We start from the raw sequence: 22,574 nt of genomic DNA, 5'->3' as shown, positions 1-22,574 counted from the left end.
AACAAAGACTTTACTGGATCTGCAGTTGTAGTCCCTCAAGACTCATGACACTCATGCTACTATTCTTATTTTTCGTTTTTAAATACAGATATTTCTAGAATTCACTGCTACTGTCAGACGTTATCATCACAAGTCATGTGTACTGTGCATGTAACCCTGTAGAAATATATACATGGATGCCTCATTAGTTGCTGTTTCTGTGGACCACTATATGTAAGCCATCTACCATATTGGAAATGTCAAAACTGGTCAGCAATTCGATTGCAAGTTATATGTATTTGAATATCCGTATCTGCAATAGACATCAGCAGATGATTTAGTTGTACTAACACAATACTACAAGATGAAGCCATTAGCTAACTTGACATTTAAAATTACCATAGTTTAAAAACCTGTAATACTTATTAATACACAAACCAACACATTCTCACCAGAGAAAGATTAACCCATTTCTTTGGGAATTTAAATCTTGGCTGTTTTTACAACCAGCAGCTACACACTATTCTGGTATCTTGGAAAACGCTTTGGTTTTTCCTGTAAATGACAATGTTGACCACTCCAAGATGGCAAACAGGATCGACGGCCTCTTGAGTTGTCGAATATGGCATCTACATGTACCCTACACGTACAAACCGCAGTATACTTTGGCCTTTAAATCTGTGTAATGTGAAAAGAGCCAAATTGAGCAAATAGCTTATTTAGGCTACATACAAAGTTTTGGAGTGACAGCTGCATTTAAATGCGCGAGTAAACCTCAAAGTTTAAAAAGTTGTCTAACAGTTGTAAACAAGACAATTTAACCCATATTTGTTGTTCGATATTTTCGACCAACCTAATGTTAGCAACAAGAGATGTATAATCCAGCAAATTTAAACGTTTTTAGCTGCTAACAGTTGGTAGAAGCTAATGCTAACTTGATTAAAAATGTCCATTTACTCTCTTGTTGAACTGTTAGCATCCATATTTCCAGCTAATAGCAGGGAAACATTTGCTACGACTTGAGTTTGGGAGTTTCAGAAGGCTATTACCTCACGGGGTAGTTTCGATATGATTTCCTCCTTCATGATCCTGAATCATTAACCCATACCAGACAACACTCTCTCAGTCCCTCTTCATGTCATTACAGTGAGTCCTTCCAGAATCGTACAGAAAAAAGCCACAGATGATGAGGCTGTTACACAGTACTGGCCATTATACGCGGCATGTACTTTTCCTTCAAAAGGGTCACTTGTGGTCCGGCTTGAGTTCAGTCATGTTTCTGATCACCCTCCATAAACTGTATCCATGTGGATGCAGATAGTTTCACAGTGTGATTTTGAAACCTCTCAGCTGGTAGTAACGCGACAGATAAGAGTGTCTTCTATGGCCAGACGTTATCGTCAGAACATACCAGCAATGTCCCTTCCGCTTACTCATTGAATCTTTGAAATGCGATTGTTCACCAGAAGTTGACACAGAATCGAAGGCTGCTGTTAAAAAGATGTTTTGTTCAGTTTCACAGTGTTTTGTTCTCGTTAATGTTTTTTTCTTGGAGTAGAGTATGTTTGTTTGTTCGTTTGTTTGTGTGGGGTGGTCAGAGAATGAGAAGTCCTAAATCACTGAGCTTCCTGAACTTCGGGACAATCTGTTCGAAGGAAATGAAAGAAAAGTACATTGTAAATAAACATTGCTGTGTTTCTCAAGCTGACTAATGCAAAGCAACGTTTCCTGTTACCTTAAACATCATAGTGTTCCTGCGGACATTTAAATAAACTAACTTCACCACTAGATTTGTATCTTTCTTCCTGAAGATGTGAGTATTGTTTTCCTGTGCATTACTCTTTGTGACAATGCTAGAGTGTTTCTGATTGGTTGCTAGGCGGTTGTCAAGAAATTGTAGTGGTTTCAATGTAGTTGCTGCGATTTCTGAGTGTTTCGCTCTGGCAATGTTAGGTGGTTGCTAAAGTGTCTTTTGTTTTTTGAGTTACAGACATGCAAACTCTGGAAAAATAATATTTATTGTACTCAGACAGGTATGTTCTATATGATTATTTTGATGTATGGGAAACAAGATGTATTTCTAGTTTCAACATTATTTGTTCTTCAGAAAAAGTATCAGCCGAATGCAAATTGACCCGCATTTGGTTTTTTGACCACTGAAAATGTGTACAATTTAATAATTTACTCCTGGAGCCATACTGAGATCAAATATAGCTGGAAGTGGACCAGATAGAGCATGAAAACGAAGATGCCCGCCCAAAAAAATTTGTTAAGATCCAATTTCTAAAAGGGCATTAGGATATATTTAATACATCTTGAGCTACATATTCTGGTTTCTTCAAGTTTGACTTGGATCCCACATTCAATATAAGGGTTTTTTTTTCACCAGGTTTCATAAAAGTAATACATGACTTATTATAGACGACTGATAAAGGAAGTCAGAAATGGAAAGGAAAAATGAAGAGATGCATGTTTATGCATTAATATAGCACTGCTATGCTATCAGTCAAACTTGCTTTAAACAACATCCTCTTCTTTGAGGTTTAACAGGAAAGTCAAAAGCCAACTGAAAACAATACATAAACCTCAACAACAACACACACACACACACACGTACTCACTCTCTCTCTCTCTCTCTACATATATAGTGGTGTTTGTGTATAATGCATTATGTTTTGACGTTCTAATGACAGATTGGCCCACTTGTATCATGTATAAAAGCACAGAGTGTCCTTTGACCTGTATGTCTGGAAACAGCTGGAGTGTTACTGTAACAGGAGCACATTGTGGTCATGGATCCTGACCGCTAACCCCTGCCTTCCCAAACATAAACACACACACACACACACACACACCACTGATGTGCTGATGTCTGCAGCCGACCCTGGAAAAGAGGCGATGGAGATGACGCACACAAACGATTACACACAGAACCTTCTATATCATTTCAGTTTTTATATGATATTTTCATGCTATATGATTGAAGTTCATTTGCCATGTTGCAGCTCATTATACAGCAATAGTTCAGCTAGAAATCATAATTTCTTCACCCTCATTTAGTTTCTAACCTTAGACACGCACAAAAGCATGTCTCCAGATTAAACTCCTCTGTGTTTGTTATGAACACTTTCAGACACATCTCGACTAGAAGGAAAGTCTATCTCAAACTGATGGCAGATAACCCAGAAAGGGTTTATTATTCCCTAAAATCCTATTTCAGTTCTAAAATTGTCATACATTTTCTATTAGTTTATGATTTCATGTCATCTTTAAAGAGACAGCTGGCTAAGAAACTGATGAAATAGATCTTTATGGTTTACGGTTATGAACATCTGCTTATTTGATGTGTGTGAATAACTACTAAATGTGTGTGTGTGTGTGTGTGTGTGTGTGTGTGTGTGTGTGTGGATTATGCTGTTTGCTGAATCACATAGGACATGGATACCCTGCAGAAGAGTGAACTAAACTAAATTAATGCTATCTTTTGTTTATGGGAATCTAGTCAACTTCAAGTGAACACGAAAGTTAAGTTTACTCTCACTCCGAATGGGATTTTCTTTACAGATGTAATGTTTTAACTCAAAGCAAACCTATATAGTAGTAGGTTAAAATTCAGTGCAGAATGGTTTAGAGACGTGATTCAATCACGTCTGCTTCAGGAAACATTGCACTAAACTATGCCTTGATCTTTTTAGGCACAAAAAAACGTCTGCCCTCAGTACCAAAATTAATTCAGTATTTTTTGACCCAGTTTCATTTTATTAGATTTTTTAATTTTGGAAAACGAAAAGATATTTTTTTGTTTTAGATGGTACTAGTTTAGTTTTTTTCATCTATTTATTGAAACCTCTTCTTTAAGTAAATAACGTTTATCTGATTATCAGTACATTTTCATCATTACACCAGTGTTATTTTTGTATTACTGAGATACTAGATTAATAATATACTATAGAGAGATACTAGTTTTTGTTTTTATATTTTCAGCTTAGTTTGTTTCAGTAGCTTTGTAGCTCTGTTTTTGTCGTTTTTTATATTTATGTAAATATAGTTTTTTTAATTACATTTATTTTAGTTTTAATTATTTCACATCAAAGTAAACTTAATTAGAAGAAGAAATTCCTCTTATCCTCTTGTCCATACCATTATAAGAAATTGCATCTTTATTATTTCCACCCTCAACATCTGTTCATTAGCGCTTTCCGTTGTCTTAAGAGCAAATTGAATTTTAATGACCAATGAGAAGCTTTAATCATCGCGTGTTTAAATATATGCTCCACTGACCACGCCCCTCTCTCTTAATTTTTTGTTTGTCCGAAAGATTTCCAGCTTTGATGTGCTTGATTATACAGGTACATTCACACACACAATCCAGATGAATTCTATTCACTTGTGGCACTCACGAGCATCCGTATCCCTGGTTTGTTTTAGTGAAATTATCATGACTTCCTTTTTCTTCTCACTTCAGTCGCTCTTATCCGAGAATCAGACGAGTAGCGGGGGCATAAACGGGGGAATTCCGTCTTGGATGCAAACGTTCTGCTCCTGGGTTTTCCATTAAATTCTTCCAAATAAATCCCTTGTAAATGATGCACTGTTGCTTCTCTGTTTTCACCTCTTTCTTTGATTAACAGCGTGGACTTCAGCTGCGTGGCTGTTTTCCATTCTGTTTGTTTACGTAGACCTTTTGAATGTGGCATGCAGGAAAAAGAGCCAAATAAATGATAAAAATCTCTTCTGTAAGCATTAATGACCAGACCTGCATCCCTTGATTGTTTCTCTTTTTACTATTTAATTTTTTTTTTGGGGGGGGGGGGGGGGGGGGGGGGGGCTGATTACAAGGCTGGTCTATTTGTACAACTATTTGCCTTCATATTTTACAGTAAATAATGATATTATTTCACACACACACACACACACACACACACATATATATAGCATTATAATATTAACAACAATCGCATAACTGAGGCTACTTGTATTGAGAAACATTGACTTTAGATATATATTTTTATCATTTTAATACATTTGATATATTTTCTCGATATAAATATATATACAAATAATTATTTATTTATTTAGGTTTAATTATAGTTACATACCAGTACATTAGTTTGTTTGTTTGATTACTAATGGTTATATGCCAATACAATTGTTTAAATTATTCTTTCTATTTATTTTACACTGTTTTATATATAAATGTTTAATAATAGTTATATACCAATACAATCCTTTATGTTTGTATGTTATGTATTTATTATAAAGATATAATTAATCAAATAGTTATTCATACTTATTTTATACTTATGTATTTATATTCCTATTTAACTTATTAAGGTTTAATAATACCTATGCATAAATGCAATTGTTATGTTTATTCATTTGTATTTAGTTTTAGTATTTTTATTTTTATTTAATTTTTTTGTATATAAAGATTTAATAATAGTTATATTCCAACTATTGGTCATTTGTGTCGAAATGCACCTGCGAATCAGTTTTTCTGTGTGACATAGTCATCTGTTCTGTTGTAGGTTTACTTCTGTGAGGACAGAAAAAGGACATCAGATGAAGAGGAATATTCACTTCAGCCTAATGCTTTCACCATCATTACTCACAGCCTTACTTTCTCGACTCTCACCTTTATGTCCTCTTTAGAAAAAAAGGAAAAGGGCAGGAAAAAGAAAGAAAAGTTGCTTCTCTGCTGCTTTTTAGGGAGGCCTCCAGGAAATGACCATTTAGAGGCATAACTAGCTAAGCTATTTTTCCTCTGTTTAGAGCCGTGTAGTTGATGGGAACTATGTATAGATGACTTCAAAGTCACAATACACATCACATCTGCAATATCCTTCAGCAATAAGTCACGTATTGTGCAATGCATCCCACAAACCACAATTTCGATTTTCAGGAAAGACATGAACATTTTTGCATCGTGATTAATTGTAATGCAATGCATTACACAGTTCACAGATCTACAGGTTCTCGCTTGTACCCATGTGTGTAGCTCATTAGTAAATTACAGGGTCTGGTTCCAAGCAATCGGGGTGGGTGTCTCCTCCCTATGGGTGTGCTTTTGCTTGCTCCAATTTAGCGAAAACCCATTTCCATTCCCTTAGCACGCTTGGTTGGATCCCTTAATACGCTGCCCACCCTCAGTTTCCACATAAAGGAGCTTCACTCCGAGTGCCCCATCACTAACAGCCCTCTGATAACCAAACGCACACAGTATTAGGGATCATTCCATGCCTTCCCACATCTTCCCTTTTTTGTCTTTCCTTCATTGTGTTTCCTTCCCTCTTGAGAGTTTGAGCTTTATTAATAGACCTAGTGGCTGTTGGGTCCTACAGCTGCTGGAAGAGTTGCCCAGACTAGAAAAACTAGAATGAAAATGCTGAAAAAATATAAAGTGGCGTCTTTGTTAAGCTAAGTCTAAATTGATTGGCTACAGCATCATTCAGTCAGTAATTGTAATTTAATAAAAGGCATGTTTGAAGCACTTTGGAAAAAGTCCTAAAAAGTCTAAAGAGTTAGTCTTAGCTTAAATACTGTAAGCCATTGATTGACTAAAACAGCATTAAGAAGCAGTCACATTAGTGAAACTTTGTGAAAATGTGAACACTTTCAGCACTTTCAAGCTGATTCATGTTTTACTTGAAAAATGTTGCGAAATCTCATGAAATTTACAATCGTCAGGATTATTATTGCAATCACTTATATTTTCTCGCAAAACTTCACTGAACAGAATTAAATTAAACCTCAGCTATATTTAGCAAAATACAAGTTTTGACGCAACTAAATCTCATGAGAAAGCACAAGCAGGCTAGTTTACAAGTTCGTGATTTGTGAATGCTCAATCGCGTTCAATGTAGGTGTCTAAAGTTTAGTCTAACACTGTGTCAGAATATGCCTACTTCCATACTACACAGTAAACGAAAAACTGAATTTGAAAATTCATTATTCAAAAAAAATTTTAAGTACTTGGATGTACACTGTACTACTTTCGCTGAAATTCTGAAGTTTGCATTAGATTGACACTTTACTATACCATGAGGAGACAGGGTTTTGAATGGTAATGAAACGATGCAACTGACGCTGGTAACAATATGGCGGGTGTAGCGTGTCAGAATTTCATTCAGGCTACCTATAGATATGTGTAGCTATATACCCTATTAACAGTTGTTTCTATAGGACGCTATACGAAAGACGTCCGCCATATTGGAATGTCAAATTCTATCCGTGAAGACTCGAGAGCAATGGGTGCATCTAGTGCAACGGTTTTTATAGACATGAATGAATATCTATATCTTCAGTAGACTTCAGAAGATGCTTTTTGCTATGCATGCTACCCATATTCGTACTGTATAGAACATACTTTTATAACGATTACGAATTAAGTTTCAAACCAAATATATCAGGTCTACGCATAGACACTATGCAGTTTCAGACGCAGGTTAAGTCTAAAAAAGTCTGGTTGAATGATTCTGTATCTATTCAAATGCGGACGAGCAGAATCATGTTTGAAGCATCGATGCTTCTTTGAAGCGAGCAGTTATAATCGGATCAGCTCATTTTAAGTGTGCATATCTAACGATGATTCAATAATGACGTTGGGACGGATGAAGATGCCGTACGTCTGGCCGTGTGCCTGCATCCAGTTGGAGTGTGGCTGATTAGATTTAGACATCACTGATTATGCAGCGATTTCATTTAAATTCATAATCAACTGAAATAACATTATGATAGCCTGGTGCCCCGAGATTAGCCCTAGTTAAACAAGTACGATGAAAGTACTTTAGTGTTTCGCCCATATGCACCATCAGATTAGTCTGAGAAACCACGACTAAAACTAAAGTTTACCGGGGAATGAGTCAGTTGCGTTTCATTGTTCGCGAGCCTCCTATATTCTCTGCAGGAAACCCTCCCATGTGCCTCGTACAAAACAACGACGCGTTCTCTTTGTATGTCAGACCTCCTCTGTGCATCGCAAATGCAACGTTGATGGCTGTATAGATGATTTATGCTCCTTCCATACACAGCATATGTGTGTTGTGAACGCTGACATTTTTGCTTCAGGTTGAAGCGTTGATGATTGGATACACAAGCGCTTTGTGTCAAGCGCGTTCTTTCATATTATAATAAGCTTTCCACTCAAACAAATGTCAAAAATATGTAAATTATCTGGGTATTATCTGTTTTGAGTGCTGTATCAGGGCCATGGCATCTAATTAATGAAACATTTATCAAAACAACACCGATAAATTATTACGGAGTTCTGTTAGTTTGTTCATTCGACCAACATCTTGTAGTTTAAATGCCCTTTTCTCCTGTATTTAAAAGTCTCTGCTCAACTCATTCTGTAGTTGAGTATGAGGATTGGTTTCGCATAATTTAGCCATTTCAAGGAAATATCTGCACCTGATGAACACTTTTTAGTTATCACATGGTATATTTCCAAAAAAAAAAAAAAAAAAATGCAAACCTTTTCAGTTAAGCATAAGTTTTTCTTTAGCTCAGTTTACAGAGCTTTGGCCTAGCAATGCTAAGGTAATGGGTCTGATTTCCATACTCGAATTTAACATAGCTATAATTACCATAGTAAAAACATTCATGGTCAGTTTATGGGATGGTTGCGTATGGAATTTTTAGAAGCATGTAGTTACTCCAGTGTAAAGTTCACTTTTGGATATTCCCGAGATGTGAACCCTCGTCCTCCTGGTATATGGCACTAGCCGCCAGATTTGTGATGGGACAGGGCCAGGCTTTTGTGTTGGGCTTGTGGTGCTGGGTTCTAACAAAAGGAACTGAATGTAGGAAACCGGAATGGAAAATAAGAGCCAGTCCTTGAACAAGACTGTCATTACAGCTGTGAGTAATGGTTTAGTCATCTACTTGCATCCTGGAACATGTATCCTTTAATGTGCAACACTCAAGAATTCGGTCTCATAGGAATTATAATGGAAACACTGTTGCGTTTTAGCGTACAAATGGACTTGAAGATGCAGGCTTGTTATGACTTGCACTTCAGTGTAATATTGGATTAGGATAAAAGTAGATCACTAGATGCACGAAGCACGTCTGTGACTAAAGAAAAGCTGTATCATCTCGGCAGGGAGGACGAGGTCAGTCAGTTTGCAAAGGAAATAAGACAATCGTAGAGAAATGCGTGTTTGTGTGATTTCAAATAAAGAATTTCGGCTCATTTGTTTTTTTAATTTGGACTAGGATGTTAATTAGAATAGCAGAATGCATCATTATTGTAATTTGTGTATGTGTATATAATATATTAAATGCTATATATATATATATATATATATATATATATATATATATGAGAATTTCAGTAATATAAAACTATTATATGATCAAAATAAATTACTATATAGTTTTTAATTGATACATTTATTTATTATAGAGGGAGAAAAAAAATTATTGACAACATATATATTTATACACTTTATATACTATATAAAAATATTTAATATAATATATTAATGCAGTTCTTATGAGAATTGCATTCATTTCACATATGTTATATTTAGTTTTAAATTACATTTATATAATACAGTATTATGTTAATTTCTAAAAAAATGTCTCTCTCTCTCTCTCTCTCTCTCTCTCTCTCTCTCTCTCTATATATATATATATATATATATATATATATATATAAAGAAAAAAAAATGTTAAGCCTCTGATATAGCAATATATGCTTCAGAGCACTGAGTCTGGGACATCCTAGATTAGCATTGAGCTCAGATGACATGAGATATTAATCAGTTGGTCATGTCCTCATGTGACACAGGTTTCTGAGATGATGCAGTTTTAGAGACTAACGTTGACGTTGGTCAGCAGCATCCCGTCCAGTTCGGCTGTGTCTCCTCCACTATCTTCCAGCAGCACGGCTGTGATACATGCACTGTGAGTCAGACCGCTGCTTGTGTTTATACTCCTCCAGAAGTGTTGGAATATTGACTGGAGCTGTGCAAGAGTAGCTGTGACAGACACCTGTAAGAAATGAATCAATGGAAAGGGAGAGAGTCGGAAGAGATGGTGACAATAGCACGGGACCTCTTGAGAGTGAATGTGAAGGAGCGTGCATAATATATATATATATATATTGTGTGTGTGTGGTGGCAGCATTTCTGAAAGTTAGAATATAGTGTATTAGTATATTAGTATGGTTTTACTACATTAAGAAAACTGATTCATACATGGCCTAAATAGTGTTTTATTCATAGGCATTAACAAGACAAGCATCAGTGTTACTATTGCTAATAAAGTCACTATTAACTTCAGTACTTGAATACTATAAAATGGAGAAGCGAGTCGTGCTTTTACACTTCTAAGCAAGTGGATTTTTTTTTTAAATAATAATTTTATTTATTTCATATTTATTTTATAAACGTCCATATTTACTAATAGATAATAGATGATAGTGTAATGCAAATAATATTTCAGTAAAATTGCATGTCTTTTCTTGTCTCTTGCCTTTTGAGGGACTATGCGAGCTGCGAATGGAGATGGAAGAAAAGCGACTGTTGGACCGCTGAGATCTGCCTTCAGCTTCATACTGCTGTAAGAAGAGCCTCTCCAGCCCTTAAACTCTTTAGAAAAGTAACCACACAACTGCTCTTTTATCTGAAATGGGTGTTTTCACATCTACTGACTCCCGTAATACTGGCAAAGCCACGGCGTCCCTCTGTTGTAATCTTCTTTCATGCATTCACTCGTTTCGTTTGCTTCTTATTATCATCAACCGGTTTGGCTGCTGTCAGTCAGCTGTTTCAACAGCTATTGGGGATTAACGAGTGATTGTCATCAGCCCGGTGTAATATTTGCTTAGCATCCTGCGCTTATGTTGTGCTTGATAAAAAAAAAAAAAAGTCACAAAACAAGTCCTCAAAGGATAAACAAGGTCAGTCTTGGTTATTGATTTATGTGTTTGTTTATTTAATTATTTAGTGTTTTTATTTTAATAGTTTTATTTATACCTCTTTAATTTATATATATATATATATATATATATATATATATATATATATATATATATATATATATATATATATATGTATTCAATTCGATTTTAGCATATTTAATTATTTTATTTAATTAGTTATTATTTTAATTTTTACATTTGAGCTTATCTATTTATGAAATGTTTTTTATTTATTGTAGTGTTTTTATTGAATTGTATTGTTTTATATTTTATTTTAGTATCAATTTACTTATTTATGCGTTTTGTATTGTGTTTATTTTTACATTTTTTTATTATTGTTTTGTTTTTGTTATTGTTTTTTTTAGCTGATCTATTTATTTTATTTTATTTTTTGTTTATTTATTTATTCCAGCTTTATTTATTTAATCTTTTATTATGAACTGACTTTTATGTATATATATTTATTTATTTTTGTATTGTATCCTTTTTATTTTATTATCTTTTTATTTATTGATATATTTTAGTTTGTTTTATTTGTTATTTTGGCACTTTATTTTCCTTTTTTTTTATTTATTTAGTTTTAGGCATATATCTGAACATCATATCAAGCACACTTTCAAATTTAATAGAGATTGCCTCAAAATGACAGATCAGTGATAACTAATCTAGATTATGTAGGGTGCTGACACGGTTACCTTGGTTGTCCTTTGGTAGATTGACTTTTTTTTTTTTTTTTTTTTTTTTACTGAACTGAGATCAGTTTTGAAATTTGAGAGGATGGTTAAATCTGTAGGTCAATGGTCAGCATAAAAGACCCTTGTTTCTAATGACCGGCTCCAATATCTTCTTACATAACACTGGCCAAACCATGTGTGAGTGCATGTGTGTTTCGTCCTGTGTTTAAAACACAAAGTCTTCTATTGTTCAGATATCTGCAAAGCCTCTGTAATAAACAGGTAGGCAGAAAGGCTTAGACTGAGCTGAATCACGCTGCGGCTGGATTTACCCTGGACAACAAAGAGCAGGCGGGTGGCTTTAGACTCCGGGCTCCACGCTTGTTTCACTTTCCTCTGGCCCTCATTGCTCCGTGTGTTTGTGCTGATCGCCGTGAAGTGACACCAACATGATTTTACATGCTTTTGACCACTCAGAGTTAGGGATGATCAAGAGTTATGTAATGTCTTCATTTAACATGCTTTTTTAGAAATATATTTACAGTTTATACATATTGTGGAAATGTATATGATTTGTTTTATTATTATATAGTCAATGTATGTGTTAAAATTAAACTTTCTTTTCATTTTTTTATAGAGATTGTCCTTCAAAATCAGAGGTCAGTTATATAATTTTTTAATAATTTTTTTTTATACAAATAAAAAAATGTGGTTTTTTATAAATAAAAACAAAAATATAATTATTGTCTTTCTACATTTATCTAATTACTGATGATTATGTGTACTTGTATTTGTATAATTATTATTTTTACATGTAAAAAATATATGTAAAAAAATAAATATTAAGGTTTATAAAAACAAATATGTATATATATTTATATATATATATATATATATATATATATATATATATATATATATATATATGCTTATAGGTGATGTTTCTTGAGATTGATTAAAAAGTGTAAATATTGAAAAAGCGTAATAATAATAAAAAAAAAAATATATAAAAATGATCAAATAATATACATAGAGAACACTGAAAAGCATGTCGATGCTTGACAACACAAAGTTTCTGTCACCTTTTTTCAGAATTTAACATCATATTATTTGTCTAAACATCTTGCCATGGACTGAACAGATGTCTATGGTCTTGACGAGAAACATCGTTATTTGGAAACAAGCCCTCCACCGGTTCAGCTGGGCATGTGGAACTAATTACTTTCGAGGAATTTACACAGCACGTGAAAGCGAGAACATGTGCGATGTGTCACGCAGCTCGTGCGAACCACTGTAGCAGTCATGACGTTGTTATGAGTGTCTTCCTGTCTTAGCTTTAATGGATGAAACTCAAGGTTAATTTGGTGCCAGTGAAGCCAACAAACACACCCAGATGTATTTATTGATTATTAATGACTTAAAAGTAAATACTATGGGAGGCCGTTTGAGACGAAGCCCATTGAAACACTTGCAATACACATTGAAACACTTGCACGTACACGTGAAACACTCGAGCATGCATGTAAAGCACTCGTGCATGCATGTGAAACACTCGCGCATGCATGTGAAGCACTCGCGCATGCATGTGAAACACTTGCTCGTATATGTGAGACACTTGCGCGTACATGTGATGTACATGTGAGACACTTGCGCGTGCATGTGAGATACTTGCGCATACATGTGATGTACATGTGAGACACTTGCGCATGCATGTGAGACACTTGCGTGTACATGTGAAACACTTGATCGTACATGTAAGACACTTGCGTATACATGTGAGACACTTGTGCATACATGTGACGTACATGTGAGACACTTGCGCGTGCATGTGAGATACTTGCGCATACATGTGATGTACATGTGAGACACTTGCGCATGCATGTGAGACACTTGCGTGTACATGTGAAACACTTGATCGTACATGTAAGACACTTGCGTATACATGTGAGACACTTGTGCATACATGTGACGTACATGTGAGACACTTGCGCGTGCATGTGAGACACTTGTTCGTACATGTGACGTACATGTGAGACCCTTGCCTGTGCATGTGAGACACTTGTGCGTACATGTGAAACACTTGCTCGTACATGTGATGTACATGTGAGACAATTGTGCGTAAAATGTGAGACACTTGCGAGTACTTGTGAAACACTTGCTCGTACATGTGACGTACATTTGAGACACTTGCGCGTACATGTGAGACACTTGTGCGTACATGTGAGACACTTGTGCGTACATGTGACGTACATGTGAGACACTTGCACATGCATGTGAGACACTTGTGCGTACATGTGACGTACATGTGAGACACTTGCGCGTACTTGTGAAACACTTGTTCGTACATGTGACGTACATGTGAGACCCTTGCCTGTGCATGTGAGACACTTGTGCGTACATGTGAAACACTTGCTCGTACATGTGATGTACATGTGCGACACTTGTGTGTAAAATGTGAGACACTTGCGAGTACTTGTGAAACACTTGCTCGTACATGTGACGTACATGTGAGACCCTTGCCTGTGCATGTGAGACACTTGTGCGTACATGTGAAACACTTGCTCGTACATGTGATGTACATGTGCGACACTTGTGTGTAAAATGTGAGACACTTGCGAGTACTTGTGAAACACTTGCTTGTACATGTGACGTACATGTGAAACACTTGCTTGTACATGTGATGTACACGTGAGACACTTGTGCGTAAAATGTGAAACACTTGTTCGTACATGTGACGTACATGTGAGACACTTGCGCGTGCATTTGAGACACTTGCATGTACATGTGATGTATATGTGAGACACTTGCTCATACATGTGAGAAACTTGCGCGTGCATGTGAGACACTTGCGCGTACTTGTGAGACTCTTACGCGTACATGTGAAACAGATTTATAAAATGCTGACTTGTTATGTGATGTTTTCTCATTAAAATCATACAATTTCCTATTAATTCAATAGAATGTTTATGCACACTAGGGATTTCCAATATGGCGGCGCAGCGGCTTCACTTTCATGACTTCATGAGCAATCCAGTTCTATATTAAAGATCAGTGGTTCCTCTCAAACAGCCTCCCATACATTCATGGTTCAGACCTGTTGCTGATCTGGTGTTTGCAGAGCCGTTTAATTTTCCTATCTAGCATTTCAAACAAATACATCTTAACTGAAAGAGGAGATATTTGTGCCGTGTTTCTGGCGGGCAGCGTGACCTCAAAAACCGAGTATAGCTTTGCTGCTCTCTCTGTCCTTCTTTCTAGACCAATATATTTCTTTTTCAGTCACTTTCCCCACATTTGTCAAGCTAGATCATGTCAGCCTGCTTAAACCCCTGGACAGCCTTGTTAAAATAGCTGCGCAGCACGTGTGTGTGTTGGCTAGCTGTAGCTCTTCAATGCATTAGTTTTTGTTTGTTGTTTGCTGAGATCATATTCCCCGGGATTGCTTTATGAGGTCAATTTAATGTGGTGACTACAAGTTACAGCCATTTTTATTACCTCATGCCTGAAGGGGCACCAGATCTTTATACTTTTTAAAAGGCTTTAGGGACTGCTCTGCAAGTGGCCTACATCTGGATTCAAAGAAATGATCTGGATTTAATATTCAAGACAACCAACTGTGTTGAATCTTGACTTATTTAAATGAATTAATTATCAGAATAATAATAATAATAAAAATCTTAAATGTTTAAATAATGTTTGTTTTAATAAAATATTTTTAAAGAAATTAATTGAATCAAATATTATATATTATTAAAAATAAATAGATTTATTAAAAATAATTTAAAATGTATAATAAATGTATTTAATAAATGTATTAGAAATAATAAATGTATTCATTATAATATTATTTAAATGTCTGTTGTTGTTGTAATAATTTATACAAACTGTTACAAATGTACATGTTTTATTTTTATTTAAATAATTAACTTATTTTAAGGAAAATTAGGTGTTGCCTCAAAGATTCATACTTGCACATGGCTCCACCAATCATCAGTTTGGCAAACATTTTAAAGCTTTGTGATGAAATGTGAACTGCAGCTGTAGGGGAAATTCTTTCATACTACGTGCTGAAGAACTTTGTCCTCTTCCCACCCCCTAGCCGCCCCCTGAAATATATACAGCTGCAGGGATTCTCACAGCAGCCCGGGTGTGTGACCTTTGACCCCTTTACAACCTTGACCTCTCGATCTGATCTTTGTAGAAGCCACTTTAACAAGAACAATCGCTCTTGAGAATGTGTCTTCAAGTTTCTCTGACTGAACACATAGAAACACAATGACAACCACCTAAAACACCCTGGCAACTGCCATGCATTACCCCTAGAACTACCTGGTAACCCCAAACACGTAGACATGATGGTGGTGAGTACTGTAAAGGTAAACAGCCTCATCTTAATAAATATAATATTGTAGTCTGTTTGTCTCAAATGAAGGTGATCATGCAGAGTGATCAGAACCTCTTGTGTTTTATTTTTGCAACCTCAGTTTAGCCTGCCACACATCTGACCAACTGCCGTGAAAGAAGGGGTTATCTGAGAGTTTTATGACTGGATGGATGAACAATGACTTAAGTGTGGCTTAATACTATTTGAGGTCACTATATTCAAAACAAACAAATGTATCACAAGATGCAAAACACTCCTAACTGAACTAATCCAACCTATGAAGATATTCCTTTGGAGGTGTAAGTCCCTCATACATCAAAGCACTTCCCTCACAATAGTCCTTTGCTCCGGGAGGCGCAGGCCACTGGATCTGCACTAGGGCTTTAGAGGCCACTGGAAGCAGTAGACCTGAACAGACCAGGCAGCACATGTGATTAATGCTGAGCTGAAATTGGGGCAAATGGGGGGTAGATGAGCCGTCATGCTCGGCCAGCCCACCCGGTTCTGCTCGTGGTGTTTGGGGTGAGGCTGTTCACAGCTGGGACATTCCCATAGGAAGAGACAAAAGAACACGGGATATGGGGTTTGTGATTTGACATAATACAAATCAGATCTGCTACTATAATGAACTATAAATAATGATTCATTTACTTATACAGATTTAATATATTTAACAAACAATAATCAAAATAGTAACTATTATTATTATTAATATATATATATATATATATATATATATATATATATATATATATATATATATATATATATATATATATATATATATATATATATATATATATATATACTGACTCACATGCCTATATATTTATTCATTTTTAACCTCCATATTTAATGGTTGTACTGTTGTTAAATTGATTGTTGTTATATTTATATTACTTGTAGTTATTAATAGTTATAAATATGAATTATAAATATTGTGTGTGTGTGTGTGTGTGTGTTTGTGTGTGCATATAATTGTGTGTGTGTATATATATATATAAAAAATATATATATATATATATATATATATATATATATATATATATATATATATATATATATATATATATATATATATATATATATATATATATATAATTTTTCTAATTATAGTTAGTTAATTTTATATAAGTGTGTGTGTATATATATATATATATATATATATATATATATATATATATATATATATATATATATATATATGTATATACATTAACTGTAACTATAATTAGTAATAATTACTGATTAATTATCATTAATTAATGATTAATTACACACACTCACACAATTTATTAATTTAGAAAATACACAAATATATAATATATTTCATAATTGTTAAGGTTGTTAAAATTTTAATTAACTGATATTTTTGGAAATCCAGAGGCAATATCCATTTTTTTATTATATATATATATATATTTAAATGTAGCCTATGTTTAAAGGTTATTATTTTGTGCAATTCATTATTATCGCAGTGTCTGCACTGATGCCAGTCTGTTTCCAGCATATTGTTTCGTTATATTTTGAAGAGTTTGGGATGCTGTGGAATAATAAGAGGCTAATGAGATTGAGGGAAGGGGAGGGCCCTGGAGCTGTGGGCTGAACTGTGGAGGGGGGGTCGGCTCTCCGGTCTCTACAGTCAGAGCCTCCACAAGAGACTCCAGCGATGCGATAAATACTGCACCTCTGATATCTGGCCATTTTGCATCAATATTACAGGATTAAACGGTCAAGACGTTTGGTCTGCAGTTTACAGGTAAGAAAAACTCTTCTTGTCCGCCTTGAACTTTCTGAATGTTTAGCGACTGCGATCTTAACCGTCAGTTAAACTTATTAAGTTTTACAAGTAAAGTTCGTAATGTATCGAATAGCTTATAAATATGATCTTAAATTGTAACAGAGCAGTTTAATCGCAAAAACGACTGAAAAACGAATATGACAGCATCTATTGTCATGTTCTATTAATTTGACAGTGATGAAATTAGTATTCACAAAACGACATTGAACATTCAAATAACAAATAGCCTATTTAACATTTGACAGGTATGAGTTAGCGCCATTATTTGTCGCAGTTCTATCCATGTGTTGTGTTGTTTGTTTTTTGGCTTCAACAATTATCATTATTTAATATATATATATATATATATATATATATATATATATATATATATATATATATATATATATATATAACAAAACATAAATATTTAAACAAAGTAAATTAAAAGTAGCCTAAGCTTAATCGGTATTGTGTAGATTGTTATTTTTTTTTTTTTTTAGAAATAGATGTAATTGTCTGAATTTGACATTGATTAGATTCGTATTAAGGAAAAAAAAAACACCGAAAATTCCAGTAGCAAATATTCGAAATTTGAATAACTTTAGCGGGTTTTTTATTTTTATTATTATTTATCGTATTTTTTTTGTGTTCTGTTTGGTCTGTAACTTTTTTAACCAGACGATTTCATGTAGGCTATGTTTCGCTTTGGATTATTACATATATTTAACATACTCGTTTATAGATTTTGGTTTTCAATATGTTTTGTCACTTTTTTTTATTTTTTTTTTATTAAACTTGTTTACAATGAATCTGTGTTTGTGCGTTTACCATAATGACATAGAAATAATAATGTGGTGTTTTACCAATATGCAGTTCTAATGTACGGCTATGTATTTCTTCTAGCGTTTTCATGATGCAGTTCTTGGATTTGTGGACCACATTCGCCCTCTCTAAGGATTTTTACCTGACTTGAGAACCCTATCTTAAATGACATCATACTAAGAGGAGAACTGGATACCCAGCTTCCCAGGTCCAGCAGCACCCCTCTGTGGCCTTTGGTGGGCTGCGCGTTGGATTTAAAACCAACCAAGCCAGTTTGAACCATGGATGACCTAATCGCCAGACACTACAACTTCACTGGGAAATTCCGCAAGGTCGACAAAGACCCGGGACTAAGAGCGGACTCTGTCGTGTTCATCATCGTGTGCTGCTTTATAATCCTGGAAAACGTTCTGGTTCTCCTTACCATCTGGAGGACCAAGAAGTTCCACAAGCCCATGTACTACTTCATCGGGAACTTGGCCCTGTCAGACTTGCTGGCCGGGGTGGTATACACGGCGAACATCTTGCTTTCGGGAGCCAACACGTACAGGTTGACCCCGACGCAGTGGTTCTTCAGGGAAGGGAGTATGTTTGTGGCTCTGGCTGCTTCGGTGTTCAGTCTCTTGGCCATTGCTATCGAGCGACACCTGACCATGCTGAAGATGAAGCTCCACAACAATGGTAAGACGTGCCGCGTCTTCATGCTCATCAGCACTGTGTGGTTCATCGCTGCCATCTTGGGCGGTTTACCGATCATGGGATGGAACTGCATCGAGAGGATGAACAACTGCTCCACAGTTTTGCCACTCTACCACAAGACCTACATCCTCTTCTGCACCACCGTGTTCAGCGTCATCCTCATGGCCATTGTCGTCCTGTACGCCCGCATCTACGCCCTGGTGCGCACGCGGAGCCGCAAGCTGGTCTTCCGCAAGGTCTCCAATGGCCGCTGCAGCAACAAGAGTTCGGAGAAGTCCATGGCCCTCTTGAAGACCGTCATCATCGTGTTGAGCTGCTTCATCGCGTGTTGGGCGCCGCTCTTCATCCTGCTTCTCCTCGATGTGGCCTGCCAGATCCGCACTTGCCCGATCCTCTACAAGGCCGAGTGGTTCCTCGCGCTGGCCGTGCTCAACTCCGCCATGAACCCTCTGATCTACACCCTGACCAGCAACGAGATGCGCCGGGCCTTCATCAAGATGCTCAACTGCGGCGTCTGCGACCAAGCGGCGGGAAAGTTCTCCAGGCCCATCATGGGCGCCGAGTTCAGCAGGAGCAAGTCGGACAACTCCTCCCACCCCAATAAGGACGAGCCCGAATACTCGCCCAGGGAAACCGTAGTGTCTTCTGGGAACATCACCTCTTCTTCTTAAAGGGACTTTTTGTGGACATTTCCGTCTTGAGTGTGTGTGTTTGTGTGGCGTCCTCGTTGTTTGTGATCCCTAAACGGTAGCAGAAGGCTGGGAGAAACCAGGATTGCGCTTACATTAAAGACTTCGTCTTCTGCTATTCCTGACAGATCGCCAGAATGTTTTTGCAACTTAGGGAAGCACTTAACCAACCATTATTCCGAGTTTTTTTTTATCCCTGTCAAATGGATACCTGTAGACAAGCACTTTCCAGGGAATTGCTCCTTGAGAACCACCATAGGCATTACTGACTCGGTCTAAAATGGATTGATATGAGAAATACTAGCTTGTTGTGGTTGTTTGTACTACATTTTTGGAATTAAATTGAAGATATGCCGTCAAGAGGTACTTGTCTTTCTTTGAGTTAACACTATGGTATTAGGATGCTATTGTGCCCCTGATCCAGAATGTATTTTGTAAATGCATTTGTTTGTTACGGAGCCCCGCACATGGCATGCAGGAAAAAATATTAGGCTAAATCGTGTGCATGATTTACTAATTCATTCCCTCGGTGTACTAAAACGTGCACACGATTACTATTGCGTTCCCTTGATTTACTGTTTCATTCACTCGATTTATAAATTGTGCGCACGATTTATTTATTTTTTCTTACTTGTAATGTGCGGGGCTCTGTAGTTTTTCTTCAACTTTCAACAAATAAACTGTTGTTGTAGAAGAGTGTTGCATGTACATTAGCTGTCAATATTAATTTATCTTGAAACAGTTCCAATTAATTTGAAACATGGAGGGATGGAACTAAGTGTTGTGTTAATTAATTGTAAATATATTTTATTATTTTACTTTAAAAGTATGCTGTGTTTCATAGCTCGTGCACATTGATCTGCTCTGCCGCCCATCAGGGGTAGTTTTGTCTTTGATGGGTTGCATGGCTTAACTCTAACGAAGTTAATTCGATGGGATAGAAATATCTGGGGAAATTAAGATTAATGTCTATGTGAATTTTCTGTTGGCCTGTCACATTACAACAGAATTAATGTACACGCTTGTATTTTTCTGATCCTCATACATACAATCAAATCATGAGCCAGTTGAATCCCTGTTCAGAGTTGCACATTGTAACATCTAGTCCATGTGTTTCTATTCTTTTAGTTGTTAATAAATATTGTTGAAGAAAAAGGAATCAAAGTTGTGATTTGATTTAATAAAACATTATATTGAAATGTTTTGCTTAGTATTTCAGAATTTAGAGACCATATTGAAAATGTCAAAATTAAAACCTAAGAATTAATTCTGTAAAAAAGTAATGTTTTTTCATTGAAGTTTAAGATTCAAAAACCATCTGCTCAAGTGCTGCTGTCATTAGAGAAAAGAGAGACATACTTAAAATTCATCTTATTTTTAATGGTAATTATTTCAGTAATTATTAAACTCAAATTTTTATGGTGACAATATAATTTGTTATCAAAAGAAATAATAATTTATCCATAATTAATTTGTACATTTAGAATAATTCAAGACTAGATTGAAGAATATTGTAGCTGTAAATAGAATTACAATTAAATAATATGGTTATATAGATGCAATTAAATTATAAGGCAATTTAATCATTCACGAAGAGCACAAAGGACATTAAGATATAATGTAAATATAATTCAGAGTAGCATGCAATTCTCATATATGAGCAAAGAGCGCCACTTACTGGACAACTGATAAAATTGCTTCTTTATTCGATTTTAAGATGTTTAGAAATAATTATTATTATCCACTCGCAATTTTTTTTAAATATGCTTGCATGTACATATTTACACTGATAATCCACATTTACATTAAAATGGGTGAATTTCTGACATATTCAGTTTCATGATACTACTTCGTGATACTGTTAATTTGCTTCGTGTGTGTGTGTGTGTAATTACCCAGTGCATACTTTCCTTTATACATCCAAAATATATATTTAAATCTAAAATCTAGATGCTGATTCAAAAAGATTTATGAATATGTAATGAATTAACAACCCATTTAGTTTACAGACACACAAATAAGGAATTTGGTGCGCCGAGTGCGGCATAATTTTTTCCCTTAAATTATAATTATTATACTTATTCTTAATTATTCAGTATTATTGCTGTAAAAAAAAAAAACCTTACTGCAGCCTACCCCTTATGATTTGTTTACTGATAAAGGAATTTTATTTGAAACTCTTGATATTCGAAATTAAAACTCTGGAGTTCATAAACTCAAATGTAGAAATGACAGAAATTATTGTAACAAGTTAAATTGTGGAAAAAAAATTGTTGCTTTAGCTCAGTGGTGAATGCTATAGCCTAATTTTCTTTCTTTCTTTCTTTCTTTCTTTCTTTCTTTCTTTTTTCAGAGAACCAAAGCATTCCATGAAAATGTTACTAGGCTACAACATGCAGTACAATACAACTTTAAAACGGTAAAGGCTTCATTCTCAAAATACAATGCAAATAATTGTTTTTCATGGGTTCGTTGGGATTAGTTTTATTGATGTCATGAAATGAACCTGCATTGCCCTGCAAAGATAGTTTATTTTACATTTTTTAATTTATTCATAAAACGGAACATTAATGTAAAATTTTAAAACGGTAAGTTAATACCTTTTTTTAAATTCCCT

The 22,574-nt window shown here is 35.3% G+C and overlaps 2 protein-coding genes across 2 annotated transcripts in view; one reads left to right on the top strand and one right to left on the bottom strand.

The window, feature by feature from the left end:
* The window catches only part of dph5 (diphthamide biosynthesis 5), a 30,064-nt gene extending 16,232 nt beyond the window's left edge, over window positions 1–13,832 (bottom strand). Inside the window, 2 exon segments of the mRNA XM_052538153.1 lie at window positions 9,805–9,975; window positions 13,746–13,832. Coding sequence (XP_052394113.1) covers window positions 9,805–9,975; window positions 13,746–13,832 — 258 coding nt within the window.
* Window positions 13,833–17,566: 3,734 nt separating this feature from the next.
* Window positions 17,567–21,156, top strand: s1pr1 (sphingosine-1-phosphate receptor 1). The gene is made up of 2 exons (XM_052539443.1): window positions 17,567–17,723; window positions 18,651–21,156. Exon 2 carries the CDS (start codon window positions 18,851–18,853, stop codon window positions 19,937–19,939), a length of 1,089 nt encoding a protein of 362 aa, XP_052395403.1. The 5' UTR covers window positions 17,567–17,723; window positions 18,651–18,850; the 3' UTR covers window positions 19,940–21,156.
* Window positions 21,157–22,574: the final 1,418 nt, after the last annotated feature.

The sequence above is a fragment of the Carassius gibelio genome, chromosome A22 (genome assembly GCF_023724105.1).
Source record: "Carassius gibelio isolate Cgi1373 ecotype wild population from Czech Republic chromosome A22, carGib1.2-hapl.c, whole genome shotgun sequence".
NCBI classification, from domain to species: domain Eukaryota; kingdom Metazoa; phylum Chordata; class Actinopteri; order Cypriniformes; family Cyprinidae; genus Carassius; species Carassius gibelio.
The sequence above is the reverse complement of the archived record's forward strand: the minus strand, read 5'-3'. Positions and strand labels throughout refer to the sequence as shown.